This window comes from Stenella coeruleoalba (assembly GCF_951394435.1).
Source record: "Stenella coeruleoalba genome assembly, chromosome: 15".
Classification (NCBI taxonomy): Eukaryota; Metazoa; Chordata; class Mammalia; order Artiodactyla; family Delphinidae; genus Stenella; species Stenella coeruleoalba.
The window spans coordinates 40136361-40163522 of record NC_137161.1 but is presented as its reverse complement, the minus strand read 5'-3'; the positions used below and the strand labels follow the sequence as shown (position 1 = coordinate 40163522).

Sequence of the window (27162 nt, the reverse complement as noted above, 5' to 3'; positions counted from 1 at the left end):
GCAATTGTCAAAGGGGATATGTGCAATATTTTTATATTTTACAAAGATAAAATATATGTGAAAAAGTGATGGCCATCTCTGTATTAAAATTATATCATAAAATGATCCTACAGTTGTCTGGAACTAGTGATCTAATTTTCTCACGTACATAGTTCTTCAGCTTTATTTTTTGTTTCCAAAATTGCTTGGACCATTTTAGGCATTTTGCATTTTCATGTGAATTTTAGAATTAGTCTGTCGATTTCTGTGAATAACCTGCTGGAATTTTGATTAGACTTGTAACTTATCCATTTTTTAAGGTCTTCTTTAACCTCTCTGAACAGTGTTTTATAATTTTCAGTGTACAGATTTTGCACAGTTTTTATCAAATTTATACTTAAGTGTTTCTTTTTGATGTGATAAATTGCATATTTTAAAAAGGCAAATACCAGTTGTTCCTTGCCAATATAGAAATATGATTAATTTTATTATATTGATATTCTAGCTTAGGAATTTGCTAAATTCATTTGTTCTCATACTGTTTTTACAGATTCCATAAGATTTTCTACATAGATAGTTCTGTCTTCTGGGAATAAAGATAGTTCTTTAAGTAATAAAGATACTTCTTCTTTCTAATGTGAACTCCTTTAGTTAATTTCTTTTTCTTTATTACACTGGCTAGCACCTCCTATGCAATGTGAAATCAAAGTGTGAGAGTAGACATCCTTGCCTTGTTTTGTAGCCTTAGGGAGGAAGCATTTGTTCTTTTACCATTAGATATGATGGCTGCTATAGGTTTATCATAGATGCTCTTTATCGTGTTGAGAAAGTTCCCTTCTTTTCCTAGTGTGCTGAGAGTTTTTAATAGGAATGGGGATTGTACTTTTTCAAATGCTTTTCTGCATCTGTTGCAATGATCCTATAATTTTACTTATTTTGTCAGTTAATATACTGATTGGTTGATTTTCGATTGTTAAAGCAACAGTTGTATTCCCAGGATAAACTCCACTTGGTTATAATGTATTATCCTTTTTATATGTTATTGGATCCAATTTGCTAACATTTTGTAAAGAATTTTTGCATCTATGTTTATGAGAGACATTGGTCTGTAGCTTTCTTGTAATGTCTTTGGTGTGGGTTCATTTTGCTTCTTGAATATGTAGGGATATATAGTTCATCAAATTTGGAAAATTTTTGGCTATTACTTCTTCAGATATTTTTTTCTGATCCCCCCTTCTCGTCTATCTTCCAGAATTCCAATTACACATATTTGACCTCTTGTAGTGGTCCTACAGATCACTGACAGTTTGTTTACTTTTTCCATTCATTTTTCTCTTTGTTTCATTTTGAATAATTTCCATTGCTTTTTTCAAGTTCACTAATTATTTTTTGGCAATATCTAATCACCTGTTAATCCCATCCAGTTTATTTTTCATTTCTGACATTGTAGTTTTTATCTCTAGAAGTTCAGTTTGCACCTTAAAAAAATGTCTTCTATGTATCTACTTAACATGTTTGATATTTCCTGTAGCTTCTTGAGTATATGAATACAATTATAGTAACTGTTTTAATATCTTTGTTTCCTAATTCTGTCATCTTTGTCATTTCTGGGTTGTTTTCAATTGAATGATTTTTCTCATTATAGGTTACATTTTCCTGCTTCTTTGCATGTTTGATAATTTTTTATTGGATTCCAGATATTGTGAGTTTTGCCTTACTTTGTGTTGGATATTTCTGTATTTTAATTCTAGGATGCGGTTAATTTATTTAGAGACAGTTTCATCCTTTCAGGTCTTGCTTTATACTTTCTTACATGCAACTAGAGAAGCATTTAGCCTTGAGCTAATTTTGCTTTGCTGTTGGGCAAAACCTTTCTGAGCACTATAACAGATGCAACTAGAATGCGGTTTTTTACTTTGGTGGGAACAGGAGCTGTTTCTGGCCCTGTGTGAACTTGGGGATTGCTTCCTCTAAAACTTTTCATGTTATTCTTTCCCAGGCTTTGGATGATTTCATCGTACACGTACACTGATCTGTACTCAGCTGAAGACTATAGGTGGACTCTGTAGATTTCTTGAGTCGTTTCTCTGCATAGCTGTCTCCTCTCTGGTTCTCTGCCCTGTGAACTCGGCCACCTGGGCTTCTCTGGATGCCCAGCTCTCTGTCTTCAACTCAGAGAGGCTGCAGGGCTCTGCCTGAGTTCCTGTTCCTGTGCTGTGGCTGGAAAGTCTCCAGGCAGTAAGCTAGGGCAATCATAAGGTTTACCTTGTTTGTTTCCTTTCTTTTAAGGATCACTGTCCTATGCTACCTACTGTCTAATGCCTGAAAACTATCATTTTCTGTATTTAATCTGATTTTTCTTTTCCATTGGTTCAGGCAAGAGTGTAAATGTATTCCCTGTTACTCCATCTTGTCCAGAAGCAGAAATCTCTCACATACCTGCAAGTTCACAGTATACCTGCAGTAGTTTAAAAAAAACCCAATTCCCTGAGTATCCTAAATAAATAAAACAAATGTATCATGTTTTTACTTTAAGCTTGTTTACACACAACCCTAATAAGTCTAGATATCTAATTTCTATAATGATAATAGCTAAAATTTATTGCCTTTGTACACTGTGAGAAGCATTGTTTTATGTGGTTTGTGTGTATTATCTCATAAAATCATTATATGATTTATGAGGGTAACATACCTTTTGCCAACAAAGAAACTGAGTACCATACTTGACACTGTTACGCTATTAAAAATTTATGGAGTCTGTCCTTATCACATTAGAAGCAGCAGATTAGAACCCATAGAGTAGAATCCTTTTATAATAGTAAGAAGTAATGTTTACACCCATTTAGTTATTCATTCACTTACCCATTCCTTCATTCAGCAAATATTTTTTGTTTACTTCCTGTATGCCAGGCATAGAGGTAGAAAAACTATCAAAAGCAGATGGAGGACTTAGAAACTGGTCTTCTGGTGTCATCTGTTGAAGAGGCAGGTGACTCTATGGGGGCAGCAAGTCATTGGGTGTTTTCTAAGAAGTCTTTAAATAAAAAGTTCATCTGTCTATATATCTCATTGAGGAAGACAGGGAGTGTATTTGTTTCAGCTGTATCTAAATTCTGTTAGAATTTTATAAACTCTTACTGCTTTGTTACAAAAACCCTCAGCAAAACTTTAGGCAGAATGTTATTTCTATTAGCTGATAATTTTTTATGTTTTAATTTTCTGGTTATTGCCACCATGATATGATATATTATTTAAGTATTGGTGTTTGGTCAGATTAGTAGAATATATTTAGCATGCATATGATATCCTCATAAATTTGGTGGGCCTACTATCATAAACTGTGTCGTATTTTCCTACGTTTATTTTATTTGTAGAAGTAAATAAATTTTATTTATTTTTACTCTTTCCTCCTTCATTTTGATAGGGTACAACTTTGATAGGCATAACCATCCAAAACAGGGGTTGTCAAACTATGGTGTGTGGGCCAAATCTGGACTACTGCCTGTTTTTTGTAAATAAAGTTTTATTGGAACACAGCCATACCCATTTGTGTACATATTGTCTATGGCTGCTTGTGCTCCGCAGAGGCCAAACTGAGTTGTTGCAGCAGAGACATCTGGTCAGAAAGCCCAAACTGTTTACTGTCGGGCCCTCTACAGAAAAAAAATTGCTGACTGCTACCCTAATATGTTATAGAATAAGTTATAATTTTTGGAAATTATGTTTCTTTTGGTGAAAAAGGGAAAGCTAGAAAAGCATTATTGCTCATTAGACCCTCAGATTTTTTGAGATGCAAATTTAATTTTTGGTACATTGTTTATTTAAAAATACTATTTAACCTATTGTATTTCATAAATTCATTGATTTTAGTACCTTTGTTGTATGAATGTGAAAAGAAAATTTAAAAACCTATAGACTAAAAGAAACATAAGAGAGCTATCAACTAATCAGGAGGTATGGATGGGTTAGTTGGGTTCCCCTTCAAACAAAATAGTTTAAAAGGCAAAAATAACAATAATAGCAAAAATTTTATGAGACAATCAGGGAAATGTGAACATCGATTGAATAAACTATTTTGATTCTAAGGATTTATTGTTAATTGTTTTAGGTGTCAATTGGTTATGTTGTGGTTATGTTTTTTAAAAAAGTTATTTTTTGAGATGCATGCTAAAATATTTATATTTGAAGTTATATGATATCTGAGATTTGCTTCAAAATAATCTGGGTGGGAATATAAATGAATGAGATTAGCAATTTATTAACAATTGATGAAAATGGGTGATGATCCTTTGGGTTCATTATACTATTCTCTGTAATGTATATGTTTGAAAATTTTTGTAATAAAAATTTTAAGAAGAGTTAAATCCTTATTATTTAATTTGGTCATTACGTGTTATTTCCACATACAGCAGGTTCTCCCTTATTTGCACTTTATGTGTTTGTAAGCTTTAAATAATCAGTAGCCACCAAATTGGTGGTCTTTCTTCAGTTCTGTGCATTTATGATAAAGAAGTAATAGGCAAAATATATAGAAATCCATTTTTAAGTCCAAAGAGGCAGCTGTCATTTTCTCCTATATCTTTCTCATCCAGCATAATGCATTTTAAGCAGTTTTGAGAGCTTTCTGAATCACTAAATTGCACATTTTTAGACTGACTACATAGTGTCATGGTTTTTGAAAATTTCCCATCCATGAAACTGTTAATTGACCTCACTGTGTTTTCAGGTGTTTGGCTATGCTGGCACTTCAATAGCTCAGCTTGTTGAAGGTTTTAATAATCCCACTCAGTGCTGCTCTCAGTAGTGTTGCTTTTGTTTCTTAACACTTTAGACTTGCTTTAGTGTAAATTAAGGAGAGCATAACACAAGGAAAATGCTGTCCTTTAGAGAATTTTGACACCCTAGCTTATTGTTGAATATCTTGCCAATGTTTTTCTAATGCTTAGTGTGCTTCAGGCACTGTTCTAAATGCTTAGCATACATGGATATCAATGAAAAACAAAGATCCCTGTTGTTGTGAAGCTTGCAGTTTATTTGAGGGAGATAGATATAAACAACAGATAATATCATCAGTGATAAAGTTATGTGGTATGTGAGAAGGTAGAAAAAAAGAAAAAATGTAAAAAAGAATGAGAGGCATTGGGAGTACTGGGTAGAGGAGCAGTGTGTTGGGTACAGTTTTGAATTGGCCTCATCAGGGAGATATATTTAAACAGATGGGAAAATTTGCCATTTGGGAAATAAGGAAGATCCTGACAGGGAACAGTCAGGGTGAAGGCCCTGAGGCAGGAGTCCCCTTGGCATGTTTGTGTTTTGTAAGAGGCTGGAGCAGAGTAAGCAAGGGGGCAAGAGGAAGAAGAGATGAGGGGAGGAGGGAGCAGAGAAGACCAGATCACTTGGGAGCCTGGAGATCCTGGTGAAGGCTCCAGTTTTCATGCTAGAGTCCTCATGAGGGGTTTCGCAGGATTTTGAGAAGAGAAATGTCATTACCTGACTTGTGTTTTACAAGGATGTCACTGGCTGATGTGTTGAGATTAGACTGGTGCAGGGGACAGAGCAAGGTGAGCATGGAAGTGATGAGGCCCTTTCAACACTGTAGGTAATAGATGATGGCAGCTCAGACCAGGGCGGTGGCGAGAAGTGGTCAGATTCTGGATGTGTTAACAAGGTGGAGTCGATGGATTTTTCTAGTGAATTGAGGTGAAACTTCTGTGAAAGCTCTCTCCTTGGAGACTCAGAAGAATATTTGAGAAAAATTTGAATTGGTGCTGCATTCAGTGTTCTGGGAAGAGATTTTTCATTTTTGGTAGTATAGTTTTTAGCGAAAGCTCACGTAGCTTTTTAGCATTTTAAAATGATTTCAAAAGCAGTTATATGCCATTTTGTGTGATGTCAAACTACTGGACAAGTAATTTTTGGTAGTAAGGAAAGGTCAAGATCTCAGAATTCTTATCCGTAAGACGGCATCAAATATTCACCTTCCTGTGAATATTGTACAACGCCTGATGTATTTAAAACCTTGAATAGCAGACAACTGCAAACTAATTTTATTTAGAATCAAACCTATGAATGATTAAGAAATGAAAAATAAAACTAAGCTTATGTTATAAAATACTTTCAATTCCAGATGCTGGGATAGAACCCCAAATGACGAATGGGAGTGCTGAGAATACTAGATTCAGCTCCAAACTTCTGTCCTGATCATTTAATTTAATACTTCAGCATCTCTTTTACGTCTTCACGTGAAGAGAGTTTATTTCTTATATCAAAGTCTTTTTCTAGCAGAAGGAAGTGCTACAAATGCTGTCAGGACAGCTCAACTTGCATCCAAGTTCCTACCTCAGTTATTCTTCCATTTTCCTTTATGTGACAGCTTTTCTTTGCAGTTTCTTTGCAGTGGTCTTCATTTGATACAGGAATAGGAGGAACTTTTCTATTTTTGGAGTCCTTTAGATTTTTTTTTTAAAAATGGAAGTTTGAAGAGGTATTCTTGTTGGCTCTCTCCCTCTTCTCTTTTTTTTAATGCTCCCTCCATTCTCACCTTCATATATACTGGAAAATAGTAGTAACTATTGGCTTAACCAATTTGTTTCTCATTGGAACCATTTGGATATGTTTCTGAGTATCAACTTAGACTTTCTTCTTCTAATCTATCATTGATCTTCTTACGAACAATCAAATCTAAAGACTTCAATGTGTATTACTTTGAGTTTTTAGTGTTGGAATGATTAGAGGAACAGAAACAAAAACTAGGGAGCAGGAAACTAATGAGTAGGCACTAGTTCAAGGAATCCATTACTAGCTGGCTGAGAGCTTTAAGAAGTTGGCTGTGGAAGGAGATGAAGTGATTGATTATTATGGTAACTGCTTGCTATTACTGTGTTAGGGAATGGGGTGGTTAATTATCCTGCATGCTATTTGAAATCTTTGAAAGGAAGTCTTTTACAGTTAGCTAACAGTATCCTTTTATTCACTTTGTTATGTTAAACCTTGCAGTTTGGGACTTAAAAAAATTACTTTTGGGACATACCACACTGCTTTATTTACCACAGTAAAAATGATTCTGACAGCCATATATATATTTTTATTGCATCGAGGCATAGAAATGTAAGCGCATATCATTGTGTTTGGGCATCTCTGGATGTACCCCACTCATTTTGGGTAGATCCAGGTGTTATACTAGGCAAGAATACTAAATCTGAAGACATTCACTTAAGCTTTGACTCTTAATCTGATGAAATAGATCTTGTACATAAACTGAGAACCACAGTTGATCCAAGATAAATCTTAGTATTTTCCACTGGGAAATCAACTATTTTTACTTCTTATGTTGCATTTTGCCAACTTTTACTGGTTAGTTATTGCAAATGATATTGTACCATTTCCAGTTGTAAAATTTCTAACTGGGGGAAAAATTAAAAGAATTTTTTAGGCATGTAGCCATTTTGAGGTATTGCAAAATTTTTTCAGTTGCCTTACTATATTACTTATATTACTTTATTGAATATGTAGGAGAAGATGACACTATGAATTTTTAAAAGAGTAATTTTTCTGTTGTTAGCTTTTTAGTTGGAGAAGGAGCCTACAGATGGGCAGTAGATCATGGAATACCCTCTTGCCCTCCTAACATCATGACCACAAGTAAGTAAAACTTTTCAAAATTAAGCTGTATTAGCATATATACCTGAAAGTGTTACATTGCTTTTGATCCATATAGTACCTATATTTAAGGAAGAAAGCTTGTATGTTGAAATATTTTAGTTAAAAGATAAATAGAAAGTTATTTGATTTTAAGCCACCTTTATATTCTTGAGGTCCCCCCACTCCTGCTTTCTCATGCTTTTAAAAAAATTTTTGGCTGCATTGGGCCTCCGTTGCTGTGTGTGGGCTTTCTCTAGTTGGGGCGAGTGGGGGCTACTCTTCATTGCGGTGCGCAGGCTTCTCATTGTGGTGTCTTCTCTTGTTGCAGAGCATGGGTTCTAGGTGCGCGGGCTTCAGTAGTTGCAGCACGCAGGCTCAGTAGTTGTGGCTCATAGTCTTAGTTGCTCCGGGGCATGTGGGATCTTCCCGGACCAGGGATCGAACGCATGTCCTCTGCATTGGCAGGCAGATTCTTAACCACTGCGCCGCCAGGGAAGTCCTTGCTCATGTTTTTATAGAAGTATTGTTAAAGGATCCCTTTTAGGCTACTTAAAATAATTACTAACAATAAAACCATAATACCAGCCACTCAGAGAGAGAGAAGAAAACATAGGTCAACATTTACACAACCTTGAGCTGAGGAAGGCCTATCTAGGTACCAGGTGTATGAGAAGGAAGAACAAAAGTGTGACTGCAGAAGAGTTAAGACTGAAAAAACATTTATCATAACTATGACAATGGGATACATATGCAAGTTTTGCCAAATTAAAAGTCACACGAATACATGTGATACCCCAATAGAAAAGGGTCAAAAGTCATAAATAGATAATATAATATAACTAATAGGGACATTCAAATTAAGGTGAATACATGTTAAATCTGTTCCTGCTCACTTGGTGAAAGAGTTAAAAAATATTGTATTACTGCTGGTAAGTGTGTGGTAAAATGAACATAATACATTGTAGGTACAAATGTAGATTGGCAGAAATTTTGGAGGACAGCTAAGTAGTATAGATCAAAAGCCTTAAACCCATTCTGCATCTTGGAACTTGTCATCAGAGATATAGACATAGATTTATGTAGAAGGGTACTCAGTGAGCATTATTAAGAATGTAAAAAAAAATTCTATTATATATAAAATAAACTACAAGGATATATTGTATAACACAGGGAATATAGCCAATTTTTATAGTAACTATAAATGGAGTATAACCTTTAAAAAATTGTGAAATCACTATATTGTATACCTGTGACTTATTTAATATTATACATCAACTACTTCAATAAAAAAAGGGAAGAAAAGAAAAACATAAAGAAAGATTATTAAAAAATTTGAAAAAGACTTATGTCCAACACAGAGGAACGTGAGTAAACTATCACATAGTCTTATAATGAAATGTTATGAAGTAACTGGAAATTGTTATAAAGACTGATAATGATTAAATCTAATAATGACTTAAAAAAGTGAAAAATGAGGTTATAAATATGTATATATGTGTGTTTTATATGTCTGTCTTAAAAAAGAAATCATGGCTACATGTTTATGCATAAAACAAATAGTAAAAACATATACTACTTGTTTTTTAAATTTTTATCAAGTAATCTATGAATGTAATTTAAATAATCAAATGAAAAAGTGAGGAATCATTAGCTCCAAGGAAACCAAGTTGTATAAAAAAGAGATGACTATTTATCATAGCAAGTGTCTAATAAGGACCAGCTCTTAGTAACATTATATTCAGAATGAACTGCATACTGCTGCAAGTTGTAATATTGAGAGGCTGGAGGGAGGAGAAATGTGTGTGTGCAGGGAGGCCGGGAGTGTGAGAGTCCTGGATCCTCACACTCGCCACCACTAATGCTGCCTTAGAGTCTGCCCAGTGGAACTTGCTGTGGAGCTCTTATATCAGGCACACAAATCAGCTCATCTGCCAATTCCATCTTGTTTTTCCTTGGAGGCAGGCCACCTGGCAACCTGGGTCTAGAGTGGGTGCTCAGTAGGCCTGCTGTGCAGCTGTCATCTGGTCTTCACCTCCCCATCACTTTGGAATTCCCTTTTCCTCTCTCCAGTATCAAATTGTCTGTTTCCGAATGTCTTTTTTTTTTTTCTTGTTTTACTCCCTCATTTGATATATGGAAGGTGGGAAATCACTTTCTCTTAGGTTTCTGAAGAAATTGCTCTGTCTTCTAATTTCCAGTCTTGCTATTATGCAGTCTGCTGGCACTTTGATTCCCAGTTTTTTGTGGTGTCTTTTGCCTCTTTGGAAGGAAGTTCTTATTTCAGTGGTCTTATTACCTCAATGATATCTTGGGATGGGTCTTTTTTTACTTATTGTACTGGGTACTCTTTTGGACTCTCCATCTGGAAATCCATGTGCTTTGGGGAAATTAAAAAAAATTTGTGTAATTATCTCCCCCCTATCTCTCCTTTGTTATATTTTTCTAATTTCTTTCAATTAGATGTTGGATCTTGTACTCTAATCCCATGTATCGTTTTCAAAAGTTACTTTTTCTCCTTTTAAAAATCTCTGTCTTTTGTCCTGCTTTCTGGGAAGTTTCTTCAATTTTATCTTCCAAATCTACTTCTAATGAATTTATAATTTTGGTTTCCATATTTTTAATTTCTAGATTCATCTGTGATTAATACTTTTAAAACATTGGGTTTTGTTTCATCAACTCAGTATTTTTACTCTCTCTCTTAGGATATTATGGTTTAAAACTTGTTCTTATCCACTGTTTCTGCTTCCTCTGTCTTTGTGTTTGTTTCAGACCCTAATACATGTTAGCTAATTTCCTCAACTATCTAGTGACCCTCTGCAGTTTTCATATTCATGAGTGAGTTAACTAAAGACTTGTTGGCAGCTTTGTGTGTGAGGGCAGGTCTGTTTGACCTCAAGAGGGGAGGCATTGATCATTTCTCTACACATTTTTCTTTTGGATTAGACAGAGAAATCTTCCCAGCTCTGGCAAGGCAATAGCCAATATTCTGGTACAGAACAAGGGAAGGGGCTGGAGGTGTCACGGTGCCCTTATCAGACTTTAACGTCAAACTCGGTTTTAGGTAGAGCCCCGTACCTGCTCCCAGATGTGCTTGGTGTCTGCTAATTTGGTGCCGATCTAGTTCAGCCCCTCCATGTTTTCTGCAAGCACAAGGAGGGGATTTGGGCATCTACATGTTCCTTATTGACATTTTCTGCCCATTCTCCTGTTTTTAGTCTCAACCTGGCTTTCAGAGACACCAGGTGCTTTCTACTTTGAGCTCTCTTGATGTTTCTTTGGCAGGAATTAGTTTACTTTGGCCGAGATTAGTTTGCTTTGTGATGTCTTGTCTAGTGGGCATTGGGGTTCATCTTCCTCTGCTCAATTAGTTACTGTTTGTCCACTTGCTTTCTATGTTCTAAAACTGTTGGTATCTCCTTTCTCATTATAATCACCCCTTGTGTATGTCAGTCTTTTCCCCCACTTAAATTTCTTTTTGGTAAAGTTTTAGTAGGGCATGGAGATGAATTCATGCATTCAGTCTGCCATTTTTACTTTAGAACATTTATATAAAAATGTGTTAGAAAATAGTAGTAGATTTTTTTTCAGGATGGCAAAATTATTTTTGACTATTTTTTATACTTGTAATAAGACAAATATATTGTGCCATAGATTTTTTTTTATGACTTATATAACCAATCAACAAGAAATGTTCTGTGAATAAAACATTTGAAAGTTAAGTGATATATTCTTCTTTGTTTTCCAAAAAAGAATGGTTCTGAGCTATGGGGAATTTAAAAGGAGAAATTATAACTATTATTTAGATTAAAAAAAATTTAAATACCATCTTATACTCAGCCATTTGTTTAATCCTCAGTAGAAATAAAATGGTATGTTGGTGCTGGTTAATGATAATGTTTTATACTTGATTACCTTTTGGGGGTCATAATTTGTAGGTTTTTATTCCCCTTAAGCTTTTAGAATGTCTTTCTAAGGTTTATTCTAAGTTTATTACACATTTTCACATGTACTTACATATTTCATTCCTATATGTAGATTTGAATTTCTTTCTGGCATCTTTTCCTTAAGCCTGGAATGCTACATATTTTCTGGTAATGTGGTAGATGTAGTGGTGAAAACTTTTCTCAGCTTTCATTATCTGAAAAACATCCTTAAAATGCTTTTACTTTGAAAAGACATTTTTGTTGGATATAGACTTCTAGGTTGGCAGGTTTTTTCCTTTTAGCACTTTTTTTCTTTTTTTTTTATTGTGGTAAAATATAACATAAAATTTACCGTTTTAACAATTTTTTTTTTTTTTTTTTGCGGTACGCGGGCCTCTCACTGTTATGGCCTCTCCCCTTGCGGAGCACAGGCTCCGGACGCGCAGGCTCAGCGGCCATGGCTCACGGGCCCAGCCGCTCCGCGGCATGTGGAATCTTCCCGGACTGGGGCATGAACCTGTGTCCCCTGCATCGGCAGGCGGACTCTCAACCACTGCCCCACGAGGGAAGCCCCCATTTTAACAATTTTTAAGTGTATAATTCAGTGGTACTAAATACATTCATAGTGTTGATTAACCATCGCCACCATCCATTTCTATTTTTTCCTCAGCCCAAACAAACTCTGTACCCATTAAACAGTGATTACCCATCCCCCTCTTGCCTGTCCCTGGTAACCTTTATTCTCCTTTCTTTGTCTATGAATTTGCCTGTTCTAGGTCCCTCCTCTAAGTGGAATCACGTAATATTTGTCATTTGTGTCTGTATTATTTCACTTAGCATGTTTTCATCTATGTTGTAGCATGTATCAGAATTTCCTTCTTATAGCTGAATAATATTCCATTGTATCCTTTTAGCACTTTTAAAGATGTTATTCCATTATATTTTGGATTCCATTGTTTCTGCTAGGAAGTTAGACATGATCATTATTGCTTCCTTGTGTGTAATGTGTCTTCTTTTTTCTCTGACTGTTTTAAAAAATTGTTCTATTTGTTTTCACCTAGGTATGGTTTCCTTTGTGCCAGTTTTATTGTGCGTGTTGAATCTGAGGGTTCAGTTTTTAATCAAATTAGGAAAACTATTGGACTCTCTGCTTCATGCTCTCCCTCATCTGTTTCTAGGACTTCAATTTCACTTATATTAAAACATTTGATACTGTCATGTGTTCCTGAGGCTCTGATTTTTTTCAGTCTTCGTTTTCGGTGCTTTCTGTATTAGTCAGGACTCTCCATAGAGACAGAACCAATAAGATACCTATCTATCTATCATCTATCTATCTAAAGAGATATTATAAAGAATTGGCAATCATGGAGGCTGACAAGTCCCAAGATATGCAGGGTCAGTCAGCAAGCTGGAGACCAGGAGAGCCAATGGGGTAGTTTCAATCCAAGTTCAAAGGCCTGAAAACTGGGAGGGTCAATTGTATAGTTCCAGTGTGAAGGCTGGCAGGCTTGAGACCCAGGAACAGCTAATGTTTCAGATCAAGTATGAAGGCAGGAAAAAGTTGATGTTCTAGCTGAAAGGCAGTCAGGCAAGAGGAATTTTCTCTTACTCTGGGAGAGTCTGCATCTTTGTTCTATTAAGGCCTTGAGCTGATTGGATGAGGTCCATTTACAAAGGGAGGGCAATCTGCTTTACTCCGTCTATCAATTTAAATGTAAATCTCAACCTTATCAAACATACCCTCACAGACATACCTAGAATAAAGCTTGACCAATATCTGGGCACTCTCTGGCCCAGTCAAGTTGTCAAATAAAATTAACCATCACACTTCTATTTGTTTGATTTCTGTTGAATTGGTCTTTGAGTTTATTGATCTTTCCTCCTGCAGTATCTAATTTGATATTAATCTGATGTTATGATTTAAAAAATATAAAATATTATGTTTTCAGTTTTAAAGTTTCCATTAAAAAACAGCCTTCATCTTTGTCTTGAAATTTCCCATGTCTTCACCCATTATATCCATTGTTGGCATATTTATCATTGTTATTTTGAAATCTTTGACTGCTAATTCTAAAATCTAGGTAATCTGTGGGTCAGTTTCTATTGATAGATTTTTTTTTTTCTTGACCTTGGTCACACTTTCCTGTTTAGTTGCATGTCTCAATTTTTTAAAAAAAAATTACACCTTGTGACTATGATTTGTTATCATACTTTGAATGATGTTGAGTTTGTTCTAACATGTAATTAAATTATTTGCAGTTCACCTTGATATTGTCACAGCCTGGTTTTTGGCTTTGTTAAAGTGAGTCTATTTCAGTTTTTTTCTTAATCCTAGAGTTGTCTCTTAGTACTAGTTTGTGGTCTAATATTATTCCTGAGATATGGCCTTTCTGGGGTTTCAGTGGAAAGTCTCAAACTTTAAATTTTGTCTCTACTACAGTGGGTATTTACTAAAACATCTGTTCACTTTTCAGCTGTTATTTTCCTCCGTGGACTTTACGGAATCTTGCATCCTGTATGAACAGTCAAGGACTCATTCAGGATTTGAGGGGACTTTTACATAGATTTTTGGGCTTCTTTTTTTGTGGATTTCTCCTTTCCAGGATTCCTCCCTTACTTTCCAGTGGCTTCAGTAGCCCCAGACTCCTTCGTCTCAGGCTAATAAGACTGTAGTTTTCTACCTGAGCTCTATTTTCTGTGTATCTCACAGAGTGGGGAGTGCCTCATGGTGAAAGCTGTTTGAATTTGGATCTCACCCAGTATGTTTCTTTTCTTTCAGTGGTTGAATCCTCTCCTATTTCTGCCAGCTTTTTGTCACTTGCCTTCAAATAGGCTTTTTTTTTTTTTTTTAGTTTAAAACTTCTGCCCAGAGTTTGTAATTATTATTGGTCTGTAGGTTAGTCTCATATAAGCTATTCTTTCATTACCAGGAGCTGGAACTGATATTTTGTAAATGTGTACTATTAACAAATATAATAATAAAAATAATATAAATTAATAAATGTATCTAACCATTGTATTTATTACTTTTTAATTGTGTGGTAGAGGAATAAGTTATCTTCTTAAATATTAAAGCATTTTACATAAACCTGGTCTTCGTTTTTACTCCCATTCCCAATCCCAGACTCCTGCTCAGTCTGATAACCACAGTTACTTGTTTGATTTGCTTCTCTCTGTTCCAACAGAAATGTTGGAATATATAGTATTCCAACGTATATAGTTGGAAAAGAATATATAGTATTCTTTTTTAAGTAGGTAAATGGTATCATACTGTAGTATCTTTAGTAAGTTTGTAGATAAGTAGTATTATAACATGGCTTTTTAAAATATTTTTTGTAATGCAGCAAGATGTATTTTGAAATCTGTCCATGTTGATATATATAGATGAATTAATTTTTAAACTGTTGAATAGCATTTTACCATATTTATTTAGCTGTTTCTTTATTGATAGGCATTCAGGTTGATTCTAGATTTTGCCATTAACATTGATAATTCCATGAATATTCTTGTACACATCACTTAATATATACGTGTTCTATTGGGGTAGATAGTTGGAAGTAGAATTGCTGACTCATAGAGGATGTGCATTTACTGTTTTGCTGGCTATTGCCAGATTCCTAAGAGGTTTGCTGTCTACCTTTGAGAAGTCTGTCTTTGTATAGTTGGTACCATTGATGAACACATAGTAGCTCAGAGCACAGACTTTAGAGGCCTTTATGTGACCAGGGGCAAGTTACCTCCAAGACACTTTTCTCATGGAGACGTTGTGATTCCTTGAGATAATGTATCAAGAATTCTTACTCCAATTTTGGGGGCATAGAAACACTCAGATGTTGACTATTAATATCATTCTCACTGTCATTAATATGTTGGATGTGAAAATGATCTTGGTGATGTGATTTCATCAGAATTTAATAGGCTTAGCTCTTTAGCACTGACTAATAAGATGATTTTAGTGATTGATCGTATCTGGAGTTAGGTGTAACCAGTAGAGCAGTGGTTTTCTACTTTGGCTGCACATCAGAGTCTCTGGGGAGCTTTGAAAAATTCAGAAGCCCTGGCTGCACTCAAAATCAATGAAAACAGCAACTCTGTAAATGGGACCCAGGCATCTGTAGTTTTTAAAGTTTTGTAGGTAATTTCAATGCGCATTCAGTTTTCAGAATGTCTGAGATAGAATGTGTACATTCTTTTGAATTCTTCCAGAAAATTCATTAAAGTTGAAATTGAAAGTAATTTTGTTTTCCTTTGGTAAAGGACAACTTTAAATAGTTTGTGCTACAAAGTTGCTACCATCTATTCCTTAATTTTCAGCTGTTTTATGCTTTGACTGGACCTGGGATACATCTTTAAATTAAGTAAAGAGTAGATTAAGGATGTTATTCTATTCTTTCAATTTATGGGCATGATTCCACCACAAGGAATCTTATTTTCTTCTTTTCTGGTGGCTAGATTGTGTTCTTACAGTTTTTCTGCCTTTGTGTAAGGTACTTTGAAAGACAACATGATATTAAACATACTTTGTAATTGTAGAGTTTTATCATAACTGATATATGATATATCAACACTTAATTTCATATGGCTAGTTAATATGGCCAGTTATGCTGTTTCAAATTTTTTATTTTGAAGTACTTATAAATTCACATGCAATCCTAAGAAATACAACAGAGAGATTCCATGTACCCTTTGCCCAGTTTCCACCAATGGGAACATCTTGCCAAACTACAGTACAATATCACATTCAGGATAGTATTGACAGTCAAGATACACAACACTTTTATCACCACAGGGATATCTCATGTTGCCCTTTTATAGTCTCACCTACTCACCTCCAACCTTCACCCCTTCCTCGACACCTGGCAGTTACTAATCTATTCTCCGTTTGTATAATTTTGTCATTTCAAAAATGTTATATAAATGGTATCATATAGGATATGAGTTTTTGGGAACTGGCTTTTTTATCACGTAGTATAATTCTCTTGAGATTCATCCAGGTGGTTGTTCTTATCAATAGCTTGTACCATCTTATTGCTAAACAGTGGATGTACCACTGTTTGTTTAATCATTTATCCATTGAAAGGCATCTGGGTTATTTCCAGTTTGGGACTATAATAAATAATGCTGCTATAAATAAATATACATGTACATTTTAAAAAATTTCGGTAAAATACACAATGTAAAATTTACCATCTTAAACATTTTTAATGGTACATTTCAGTAGCTTTAAGTATATTTACATTGTATAACTATGACTACCATCCATCTGCAAAATCCTTTTCATCTTGAGAAACTGAAACTCTGTGCTCATTAAACACTAACTCCTTGTTTCCTTCCACCTGGCCCTTGGCAACCACCATTCGTAGTTCTGTCCCTATGAATTTGACTACTCTAGGTACCTCTTATAAGTGGAATCACACATTTTTTCTTTCTTTCCTGACAGGCCTATTTCACTTAGCATGATGTCCTCAAGGTTCAACCATGTTGTAGCATGCGTCAGAATTTCTTTTTAAGGCTGAATAATATTCCATTGTATGTATATATCACATTTTGTTTATCCATTTATACATTGAATGGTTTGAAGCAACTTGAGTTGTTTCCAACTTTTGGTTATTACGCATAATGCTGCTATGAACACAGGTGTACAAATATCTGTTTCAATTCTTTTGGGTACCCAGAAGTGAAATTGCTGGATTATATGGTAATTCTGTTTTTAATTTTTTGAAGAACCAGTGTACTCTTTTTCATTGCAGCTACACCATTTTAAATTCCCAGTAATAGTGCACAAAGGTTCCAATTTCTCCACAACCTCATCAACACTTGTTATTTTGTTTTTTGTTTTTTGTTTGGTAATAGCCATCCTAATGGGTATGAGGTGGTATCCTGTGATTTCAGTTTTCATTTCCCTAATGATTATGCTGTCGAGTATCTTTTCATGTGCGTTTTGGCCATTTGTATATCTCCTTAAATGTCTGTCTCCAAAAAGGGAGACAAGGACTAGCCTTTTAAAATCCCTGGAGGTCACTTCATCTGGAGGGAGAGGCACTGCAACAATGGCTGTCTGCCTCTGAGTCTGTACCTCTGTGACCAGAACCAGCAATCAGAGCACAGATTCTGGTATTTGGAGGAGAGGATCTTTATTGCCCACCCTGACTCTCACAAGCTATGTGCAAGCTGCTCTAGGAGCGTATGCCCAGCTGCCTGCCACAGGGTTGGGGATAGGGTGTCGGGAGGCTACTGTGCGAAGAGCTGAAGTTGACCCAAATTAACCACAGTTTACAATGAAGCTTTCCCCTGGAAACCTTCCTCTTTAATAGACTCCAGAGTTGTATAATACTTAACATTAGACAGATTCTATCAGGCCAGTTGTTGTCTAGGTGGGGAGACAGATTCCTGGTGCTTCTTACTCTCCCATCTTCCCTCTAGCTCCAGCTTATTAATTTTATATCAGACTATTCTGATTCAAGGTTATTAATCCTATCTATAACTATTTGCATATACTTTAAAATTTAAAAACAAGCCATTTATCATTTACCTTTGCATATGATGTCTTTTGCCTTGTAGACATTTTAAATTTTACATGGTTTTATCAATGAACCATCCTTTTGATGGATTCTGGCTTTGATAACATTCAATGTAAAATATTCTACTTTAATGTTAAAACGAGTAAAAATAAAAAATAAAATCTCTCTCAGAAAAGACTGATATAAAAAGACTGGTATTTATGCCTACTGTGTGATGGCTTAATCTTTTTGGACTTCTTTTTTTAGATTTTATATGTTTAAATCATTAATACTTATAAGGTTTCAGATTTGTGTGTAGTGTGGGGTAGGAATTTAATTTGTGTTTTTTTCCCCAAATAGGTAATGTATTGTGCCAAGAAAGTTTCCTGAATAACAGATAGATTTCCCAGTGGTATGAAAAAGCAGTGTTATTCTCAAATTCTATTAGGATATACATGAGTTTGTTTCTAAACTTGTTGGTCAGTTCCATTACTTTTTTTTTGTGCATTACTACACTATTGTTCTTAGACTTTGTCTTGAGGGCAACTCTGGTTCCTTTTCCACTTAATTTTCCTAACATATTTGTTTTTCCTTATTTAAAATTTTCTTGATTAATCTTAAAGGTAATACGTTAGAGTATCTTTGTTATTTTCCCACTGTTATTTTGATTAATTTACATCAATGTGGGGGAAATAAATATGCACTTAAAAACACTGTGACACTTTATTGTTTTACTGCAATTTTCATTTAGATTTGCCTGCACATATATTCTTTTCTTTGCACTTAATTCCCCACTCTTCTCCCTACCTGTTTTTTTTTTTTGTCTTTGAGCTTTCACTTTGTATTATTTTGCCTGTTACGGAAGAACACCCTTTAATGTTTTTCATTAGTACAGGTCTTGCTGGTGATGAATTTGCTCATTCTTGTTCACCTGAAACTATTTTTATTTCACCTTCGTTTTTGAAGGTTAATTTTACTGGATATAGTGTTCTGGGTGAGCAGATATTTCCTTTCAGTGCATTGAAGATAACCACCTTGTCTAAATGCACTTGGTATTGGGGTAGAGGGTAGGGGTAGACTTGCTTGTTTCTAGCTCAGCCTTCCTGTGGGGATGTTGGCCCTTTCAATCCCTAGCTTGCTGTGGGAAGTGTCTCCTATGAAACTCCCACCTTTAATGGGCTCTGGGTTTGACTTATGCCTCTCCTTGATGCCACGGAATCAAATTCAAGTGCGCAAGTGTTGGCAGATGCTCACAGTGCAATAATAATAGCTTTAGTCTTCAGTTTACCCCCAGAAAAGCTGGATACTTTTTATAAGGTTTTTAATGCTTTTAAGGTGGTGTTTTTCATATTTTATCTAACATTTTTGATAATATTTGGTGGGAGAATTGCTCTTAAGAATTTAGTCTGCCATTATCAGAAAACTTTGGTAATCTTTTCAGTGTTATATTCCAGTTTGTAATTTCTCTTGTCAGCTGAATCTAATTGTTTAAATCTGTATATCAAGTCTTAAAATTCCAGTTATTGTATTATTTATATTTAGAGGTTCTATTTGGTTCTTCTTCAAGTCTGCCTGGGAATTTTATCATCTTTTCTTCCTTAGTTATATTTTCAATATCTTTTTTTTATGTCTGTGAGCATAAACATGTTTTATATTCTATATATGATTACACTAGTATCTGAGGTCTTTGCCAGTTGGATTATACTTTCTGATGTTTGGCTGACTTTTGTTTTTTCATTCTTGGTGATTTATTTCTCATTCGTTTTATGAACTGTTTTTTTAACTATGGGCTCATATTAATTGGAACATGGGAATTCTTTGAGGTCTGGGTGAGCTAAGGTGGGTTTTTCCAGGGAGTATTTGCATTTGCGTTTAATGGGTTTTTGAAGCATTACCTCACCGAGATCATTTTTGGTTTTTTGTGTTTTTCAGGCCACATAGGTAATACGAATTCTCCTAATTCTGCCTGAACTTTAAATTTTTTTTTATACTTTAATGTTATATAGATATGTATTTTGTTCTTATAATTTTAATTGTTCTTCAAGAGCAGCGCCCCGCCCTCACCCCATCTTGTGCGCGCATGCACACACACATGCACATACACACACCCACACATGCGTGTACACCCCCACCCCCCCACCCACACCCACACCCCCCCAACACCCACACCCACACACACCCACAAAACAGAACTCCCCTTCCCAAACCAGCCAAGTGTAACAGGACTTTTCTTGTCTTACGTTTATAGCCAAGGCTGTGACTTACAAGTTTCCTGATTCTTTGCATATTGCGGCATTTTCTAGTTTTCCCTTTCATTGGGCGTATCACCCTTTGGGGTTCCCCCTTTTTATGTGGATGATCTCCAATATGTTTTCTCCTGCTGCATTGTCCCAAGTCTCAGCTCTTGTCTCTTATGCACAGAGACCTTCAAAACCAGAGCGGGCCATGGCATGCATTAGCAGACACTCCTGGAGAGCATCTACCTTCAGAACTCACTTGTCTCTCTGGATTTTACCTTTTTCTTAATTTTTTTACTTTAGGTTATTTTTCTTATTCCCTCCCACCTCGGTGTACACTGAAAAGACTTTATAAAACCCTTTATCCAACATTCTTAATGATTTTGTCCTGAGGAGGCTCTTCAGGATCTCTCATCTGCCCCATTGCCCTAATATTTTTCAAATGTTATTTTTAATGTTTCTTTTATAGGATTCAGTTTAGCTGCATTTAAAAGAAACAAGAGGAAACTAGAGCTGGCAGAAAGGGTGGAAACAGATTTCATTCAACTAAAGAAAAGAAGACAATCAAGTGAAAAGGTCAGGAGGTGTTTGAAATATTAATAATGAATGTATCATAATGATATACTTAGTCTGCATTTAGATATATAAGCCTCAGAATAGTACAACCCAGTAGAAATATAATGCATGCCACATATGTACTTTTTAAGTTTTCCAGTAGCTGCATTTAAAAAAATTAAAAGAAACAGGTGAAGTTAATTTTAAGACTTATTTAAAACAGTGAATCTAAAATATCGCTTCAAAAATGTGATCAGTGAAAAAATATTACTAGTGATCTAGTCTATTTTCTTTTTTTTTTTGTATTAAGTCTTCAAAAAGCAGTGTGTATTTTACACTTACAGCACGTCTCAATTATAACATTAACTTTTCATTGGAAATATGGTCTGTATCTATATATCATAAAGTTAACAGTTGAAAAAGTAGGCTTACATAACAAGTTACATAACAAACATACTTAAGACTTCCCAGAAATTGAGTTGAAACTCTGTTTTAAAATTGAAGTTTATTAAAATGTAATAACATTAAAAATTTAGCTTCTCATTTGTCCTCACCACAGTTTAAGTGCTCAGTTAGCTCCATGTGGCTCCTGGCTGCTGTTTTGGTCCTTGCAACTCTGGATGAACATGGCTGTTTAGGGGATAGAGTGTTATAAGGAAATGCATATATTGGATTCATGTAGGTTTTTTTGTACATTCTAATTACATGTCTCTGTTTCTTGTTCTTATATTTTCTTTGTTTGCATTTCATGCATTTGTGTGCCCTCATGGCCTGCGTGTGGCATTTCTTAGGTGTTTTGGGGGAGAGAAGAATTAAAAACCATAACATTCATGCTCAAACTATGGCTTAGAGGTCCGTTAGCACACAGTTCATGATGGAGTTCTCATGTCACATCGTCATTTGATATAACTTGGCATCTCGTTAATATTCTTCATTGATTAGTCCCATAATTGCTTATGTACTGGCTAATGCTTTCCGTCATAGCTATATATGGTTCATTCACATATGAATGCATACTAAATCTTCTCTCATGGTGATAGATATTTTTCCAGTATGTTGCCACATGGGACAGTTAATCAAACATTTTGGTCCAAACCTTTTTATTTTTCTGCCAGAGAAGAGTAGAAATTTAGGAGGCAAATGAACAAATGAGTAGGTAGACCTTGGTGAAAGTGCCTAGTAGTGTGGTTCTGTTTCTTCGGTTTTTGCATCCCATGTGATGTCTGAGTAAGCAAATTTAGGACTTCTGTTCTTTTAAAAAACTGATAAAATTTGCATATAGTGAGCAATTTAATCAATTTAATAAATATATATATATAGCCATGTAACCCATATACCTATCAAGATGTAGAACATATCTGGTTCTTTTGTACTTCCTTTCAGCCATTCTCTACCCTTTATAGGTGACCACTGCTCTGAGTTTTATCACCATAGATGTTTTGTGTTGCTCTTGAACTTTATATAATTGGAATCTTACAGGATGTACTCTTTTCTATTTGGTTTCTTTCACAAAGTGTTTTTGAGACAGTGGGTCACAGGTTTATTCTTTTTTATTACTGAATAATATTCCCATTTACTGTAAGTTGTTTATCCATTCTCCTACTGATGGACATTTGGTTCATTTCCAGGCTTGTACTTTATGAATAAAGCTGTTATGAACATTCTTATACAGGTCTTTTTTTCAGGGACATCAGTTTAGGGTTTTTATGCATAGAAATATCAGTTGACCTTATAGAGAATATCTTCAGCTGGTCTTACTTAGAAGATTCATTTTTTTATTCAGAAAATATTTATTAAGCAGCTACTCTTGGTGCTGAGCTGGGTAGTAAGAAAACGGTGGTGAACAGGATGGAGGTAACTCCTGCTCTAATGAAATTTTACATTTTAGTGTCTAGGACGGAAACATATAAACATACAATCAAGTAAGATAATTACCGTGTTTGATAACTGATATAAAGGAAAAAAAACACAAGATGATATGATACAAAGTAACTTGGATATGAGAGATGGAGGGGAGACTCAAAAGAGGACTCCTTTAGTTAGGATGATACCTTGCTAGTTAGAGACCTGAGTGTGTAACATTTGAGGCGACATCTGAAAAATATGAAGTGAGTTTTATGAGAAGTCAGTGGAATAGTGTTCCAGGCAAAATGAACTGCATGTGCAGTGGCCCTGGTGGGGACTTGGCATATCGGAGGAATGGAGAAGAGGGGCATTGTGCCTAAGGCATGGTGGGCAAGAGGAGGATGGTATGATCTGAAGCTGGAGAGGTAGGTAGATGCCGGCTCCTTGAGGAGTTTCCACTTTTGTTTCATGAATAATGAGTTATTGTAAAAGCAGAGAAGCAACACTGCCTTATTCATATTTTACAGAGTTCTTTCTGGCTGCTACGTGGTGAATAGGGGAAGGCAAAAACAGAAGTGAGGAGATTAGTTACAAAGTTATTACAGTTGGGAGATGGTGCCACATGGACTGTGGATGTTAGGGATGGAGATGGAGAGAAGTGAATATATCCAGGATATATTATAAGGGCTCCTAGAAAGACAGGAATTACTGATGCCTTATAGAGAGGGGATTTAAAAGTTTTAGTTTAGTCATAGTGTATTACCATTTACTAAGGTGGGGCAGGAAGCTGGAGAAAGTATGGCTTCAAGGTGATGGAGGTGGGAAGTGGAAATCAAGAACTTTCTTAGTTCATGTTCCCTTAATGAATTCAGATTAACCAATGCTTTTCATTTTCACAATAACACATATTATCTGATGCCAAGGCACCCTGAACACTCAAGGTGACAGACCACTTTTAGTGTGCTATGTTCCTCTACTCCTTTCAGTTGAATTTTGTGCCACCAAGAGCTTCATTATGCTCATTGTTTTTATCATTTTATCCTTTATCATAATTCATTGTCTCTCATAAACTGATGAATATTGAGTTTAAAAAGAGAATTGTCTGCTTGAAAACTGAAAGAGTTGTTTGTTTGAAAACTAACTTGAAAAAGCAGAGTGGGTCTATAAAAAGTTGCTATAGAATTAAGCATGGGCAAACCAGCTGTAAAAGATTGAGAAAAATCGTAAAAATCTAGAGGCTTTTTGCATTCAGAGTATGTTGTTAGTGTATTTATATTCTTGTTCTATTTTTAGATAAAATAAAACTTGAAATCATAGGACAATCCAGGGTGTTATAGGAAGATGATATGGAACATTTGTACATGGGCTCACATTCAGAGAAAGTCTTATATGAAAAGATTGGCTAGTGAATGAATGAATTGGTTTTGTGTTTTAAATAAAAAGGAAATATTTACAATATGTGTCCTTCTTTATGATTCTGTCCTTCACCCAGAGAATATTCAATTTTTGAAAAATTTAAACAACCACTCATCACCCTGGTTAAGAGGATTTGCAATAAAAAGCTGGATGTGGCAGCAGGAAAGATTAACTGTGGAGTTGGTTTTATGCATCTGAAGCTTAGGGGTAGGTCAGGGGGGACATTCCCATTTGGCAATCATTGGCATCAAAAGGAATATGAATCCATGTGTCCAGATGAGCTCACTTAGTAGGAGTGAGTGAAGATAGAGGTCTGAAAACTGAACCCTGGGCCAGGCCAACATGTCTACATTGGGAGGAGGAGAAACCAGCGAAAGAGAAAGATGGAGCAGCCAGTGGGGCAGAGGGGCCATCAGGAGAGTGTCTGGGAAGCAGAGAGGAGCGTTCAAAGTCAGGCGTCACCTGGGTCAAGTGCTGCTGACAAAACAGTTGGGAGGACAGAGGACTGGCCACTGGACTCGGCACCTGGAGACTTTGGACCTGGATGAGGACAGTTTCCATGACGTGGTGGATTGTAGAGTAGGTGGAGTGGGTCCATCAGGGAGAACAGGTTGGAGATAATTCTTTTGAGAAGTTTTGCTGTGGAGTGGGGAGAGAGAGGTGGGGAGATAGGGTCAAGACACCGTACCACGGTTACCTTCTGTGAATTCACTGAGTAATTTCACCTAGGAAGGCTCAGTTTCCTTATCTTTAACTGAAAATAGTGATAATTCTGCTCCCGTAGCAGGGCTGTTAGGAGGAACAGATGTGTTAATGGATGTTCAAGTGTTTGGTGACTGTCACTGACTGAGACACCATTGTTTTTGCCTTTGCCATTGTTTGCCTTCATCTCAGCCAAAAAAGAAGGGAAACTGCTACTCTGGGTGCTACTCTGGGTGGAATCTTGTAATGGAGAAAGGGAGGGTGGTAATGGAGGTCACTAGTAGTGGGTGGAGAGGTGGAATTCAGGCATGATTCAAATGGAGTATTTTAGACCCCTGAAATGACAGGAAAATATTTTTAATATTCAGAATATATGAACTTTAATGTGTACAAAGCACTGTGTTTGACTAGGACCCAGCTTCTGCCTTTAGGGAAGGATGCGGGCCACAGGCTTTGTTTTGCAGATGTTTGCTGTATAACCTTGGCAAAGGTAATAAAAACGCTCCGAGAAAGAAAAGACCACCAGATAAGGAGCCAATGGCGCAGAAAATTATAATTTTTGAGAGGAAGCATAGCAATTTTTTAGAGATGTGACAGGAAAGGACAAATAGCTGTTTTCTAAATCAACCTGTATTTAGTTTATTTCTCCCTGTCCTGTGTGTATAGTTTCAGCATAGTTTTGGTTAGCCAGCATTGACTAAAGCCTGGAACTACTGTGTGTTGTGGCTACATAAAAGAAGCTGTGAGTTGGGTATATAAATGTAATAAAAAGAATAGAGTTTTTGGTAACTTTCCTAATGTTCACTTTTTTGTTACTCAGTGTTGAAGGAGATAAATATTGTCTTGAAAGGAGTATACAGTAGAATAAATATTCTAAAGCCTGAAAATAAAGTAAATAAATTGAGCAATTTTTGTTGCATTGATATTTTTCGTTTTTCTTAAAAAAGTAATTGATTGTCCAGACATTATCACAATACTAATAGAAATCAGAATTAAAGCAAGAAGTATATTTAATCAGCTTGCTACCTCAATTAATTAGAGTATTTTTGTTTTCCTTTGTCTTTGACCATTTACATTTGACTTAGTTTAAAATAAGAATGGTTAATTAATGGAATGCTTTTGGCTGCAAACAATAGAAAACCTGATGGTAACTTAAGAAATGCATACTTGTTCCCCTGCTCCCTGGCCCTCTGCCTCGTAATAAAGAATTTTGGAGGTGGGTGGTTGCAAGCATTCATTAGCTCAGGTTTCCAATGATGCTGGAGCCAACATATCTGGGATTTCTCTTGGGCCTTTTCTCTCATGCCTTTTGTCTTATGGATGGAATATGGCTGCTATAATTTCAGGTGTCACATCTGCATTCAAGGTGAGAAGGTGAGACCATGGCGGGTGTGGGCGGGGAGACTAGTGCCAGATGTGTCCGTCACTTTTTTAACTGGGATGCAAAAGTTTTCCAGAATCTCTCTCAATAGATTTCTCTTTAGTTGTTTTTTGGGGGGCAGTGGACAAGGGGCGCAGTTTGGTCACATGGCTATTCCCAGTTGCAAAGGAGCCTAGGAAATGAAGTGGATTTTCCTCATTACTATCTCATAGCTCATGGCTTGCTGCTAGACACATTGTCTTCCCCCCGCAAATTGGTTGTTTTGTTGTCAAAGGAAGGGGAGGAGAGTGGTTATTAGGGAGGTAATCTACAATGTGCAGCGTAAATGGAGAACTTTTTTTTATCGTCTTCTTCTGCACAATTAATATGTCCCTTGTTGCTACAAACCAGTAGTGGGTTAAGCAGCTAATCTACCTATAAATCAAATAAAACACATTTTGTCCTCACTTTAAGAGTACATGGGTTTTAAGATACAATATTAAAAAATATGGAATAAATTCTGAGTAACTGTCTATTCTTAATAATTGACATCTCTGTTTCATCCATGCTTTTTTGGTGTGACTTAGAGGGAAGACATGCTGGAGGAGGAAAAGATTATTATTTACCTGTAGCGCTGTGTAATATAAAAGTAGTAGTTGTTTATGCTCTGTTCCACTCCCCTATCTGTGTAGACCCAACTGTTCTGGATTTTTCTTTACTTCTTTCTTTCCCTTGCAGTGTATAGATAGTCCACACTTTGCCTGGTAGTGCTGGACCATAAAAATGACTGTGCAAACCGGAACTGTGCAAAGGGATCTTAATGGCAAAAAATTACACTTTTTCCATGACCTTTAGACATTTTTGTCAAAACATTAAAAACTTTTTTACTGGTGGTTATAAATGTGTAGAGAAACAAACAAAAAAGTAATTAAAATGAGTATTTATTTAGTACACTAATTTAAAACATCAGAATTAAAGTAGGTTTTTTCTGTCTAAAAACCCTT

The 27162-nt window shown here is 35.8% G+C and overlaps 1 protein-coding gene across 9 annotated transcripts in view; it reads left to right on the top strand.

The window, feature by feature from the left end:
• Positions 1 to 27162, top strand: part of TASP1 (taspase 1) — a 244122-nt gene that overhangs the window by 52243 nt on the left and 164717 nt on the right. For all 9 annotated transcript variants that reach the window (XR_013831564.1, XM_079944648.1, XM_079944647.1 and 6 more), the window contains 2 exons: positions 7541 to 7620; positions 20750 to 20856. Coding sequence is in view for 8 of the 9 variants with exons in the window: in XM_079944648.1 (XP_079800774.1) it covers positions 7541 to 7620; positions 20750 to 20856 (187 nt within the window). In the remaining variant the exon portion in view is untranslated. The remainder of the gene's footprint in view (positions 1 to 7540; positions 7621 to 20749; positions 20857 to 27162) is intronic.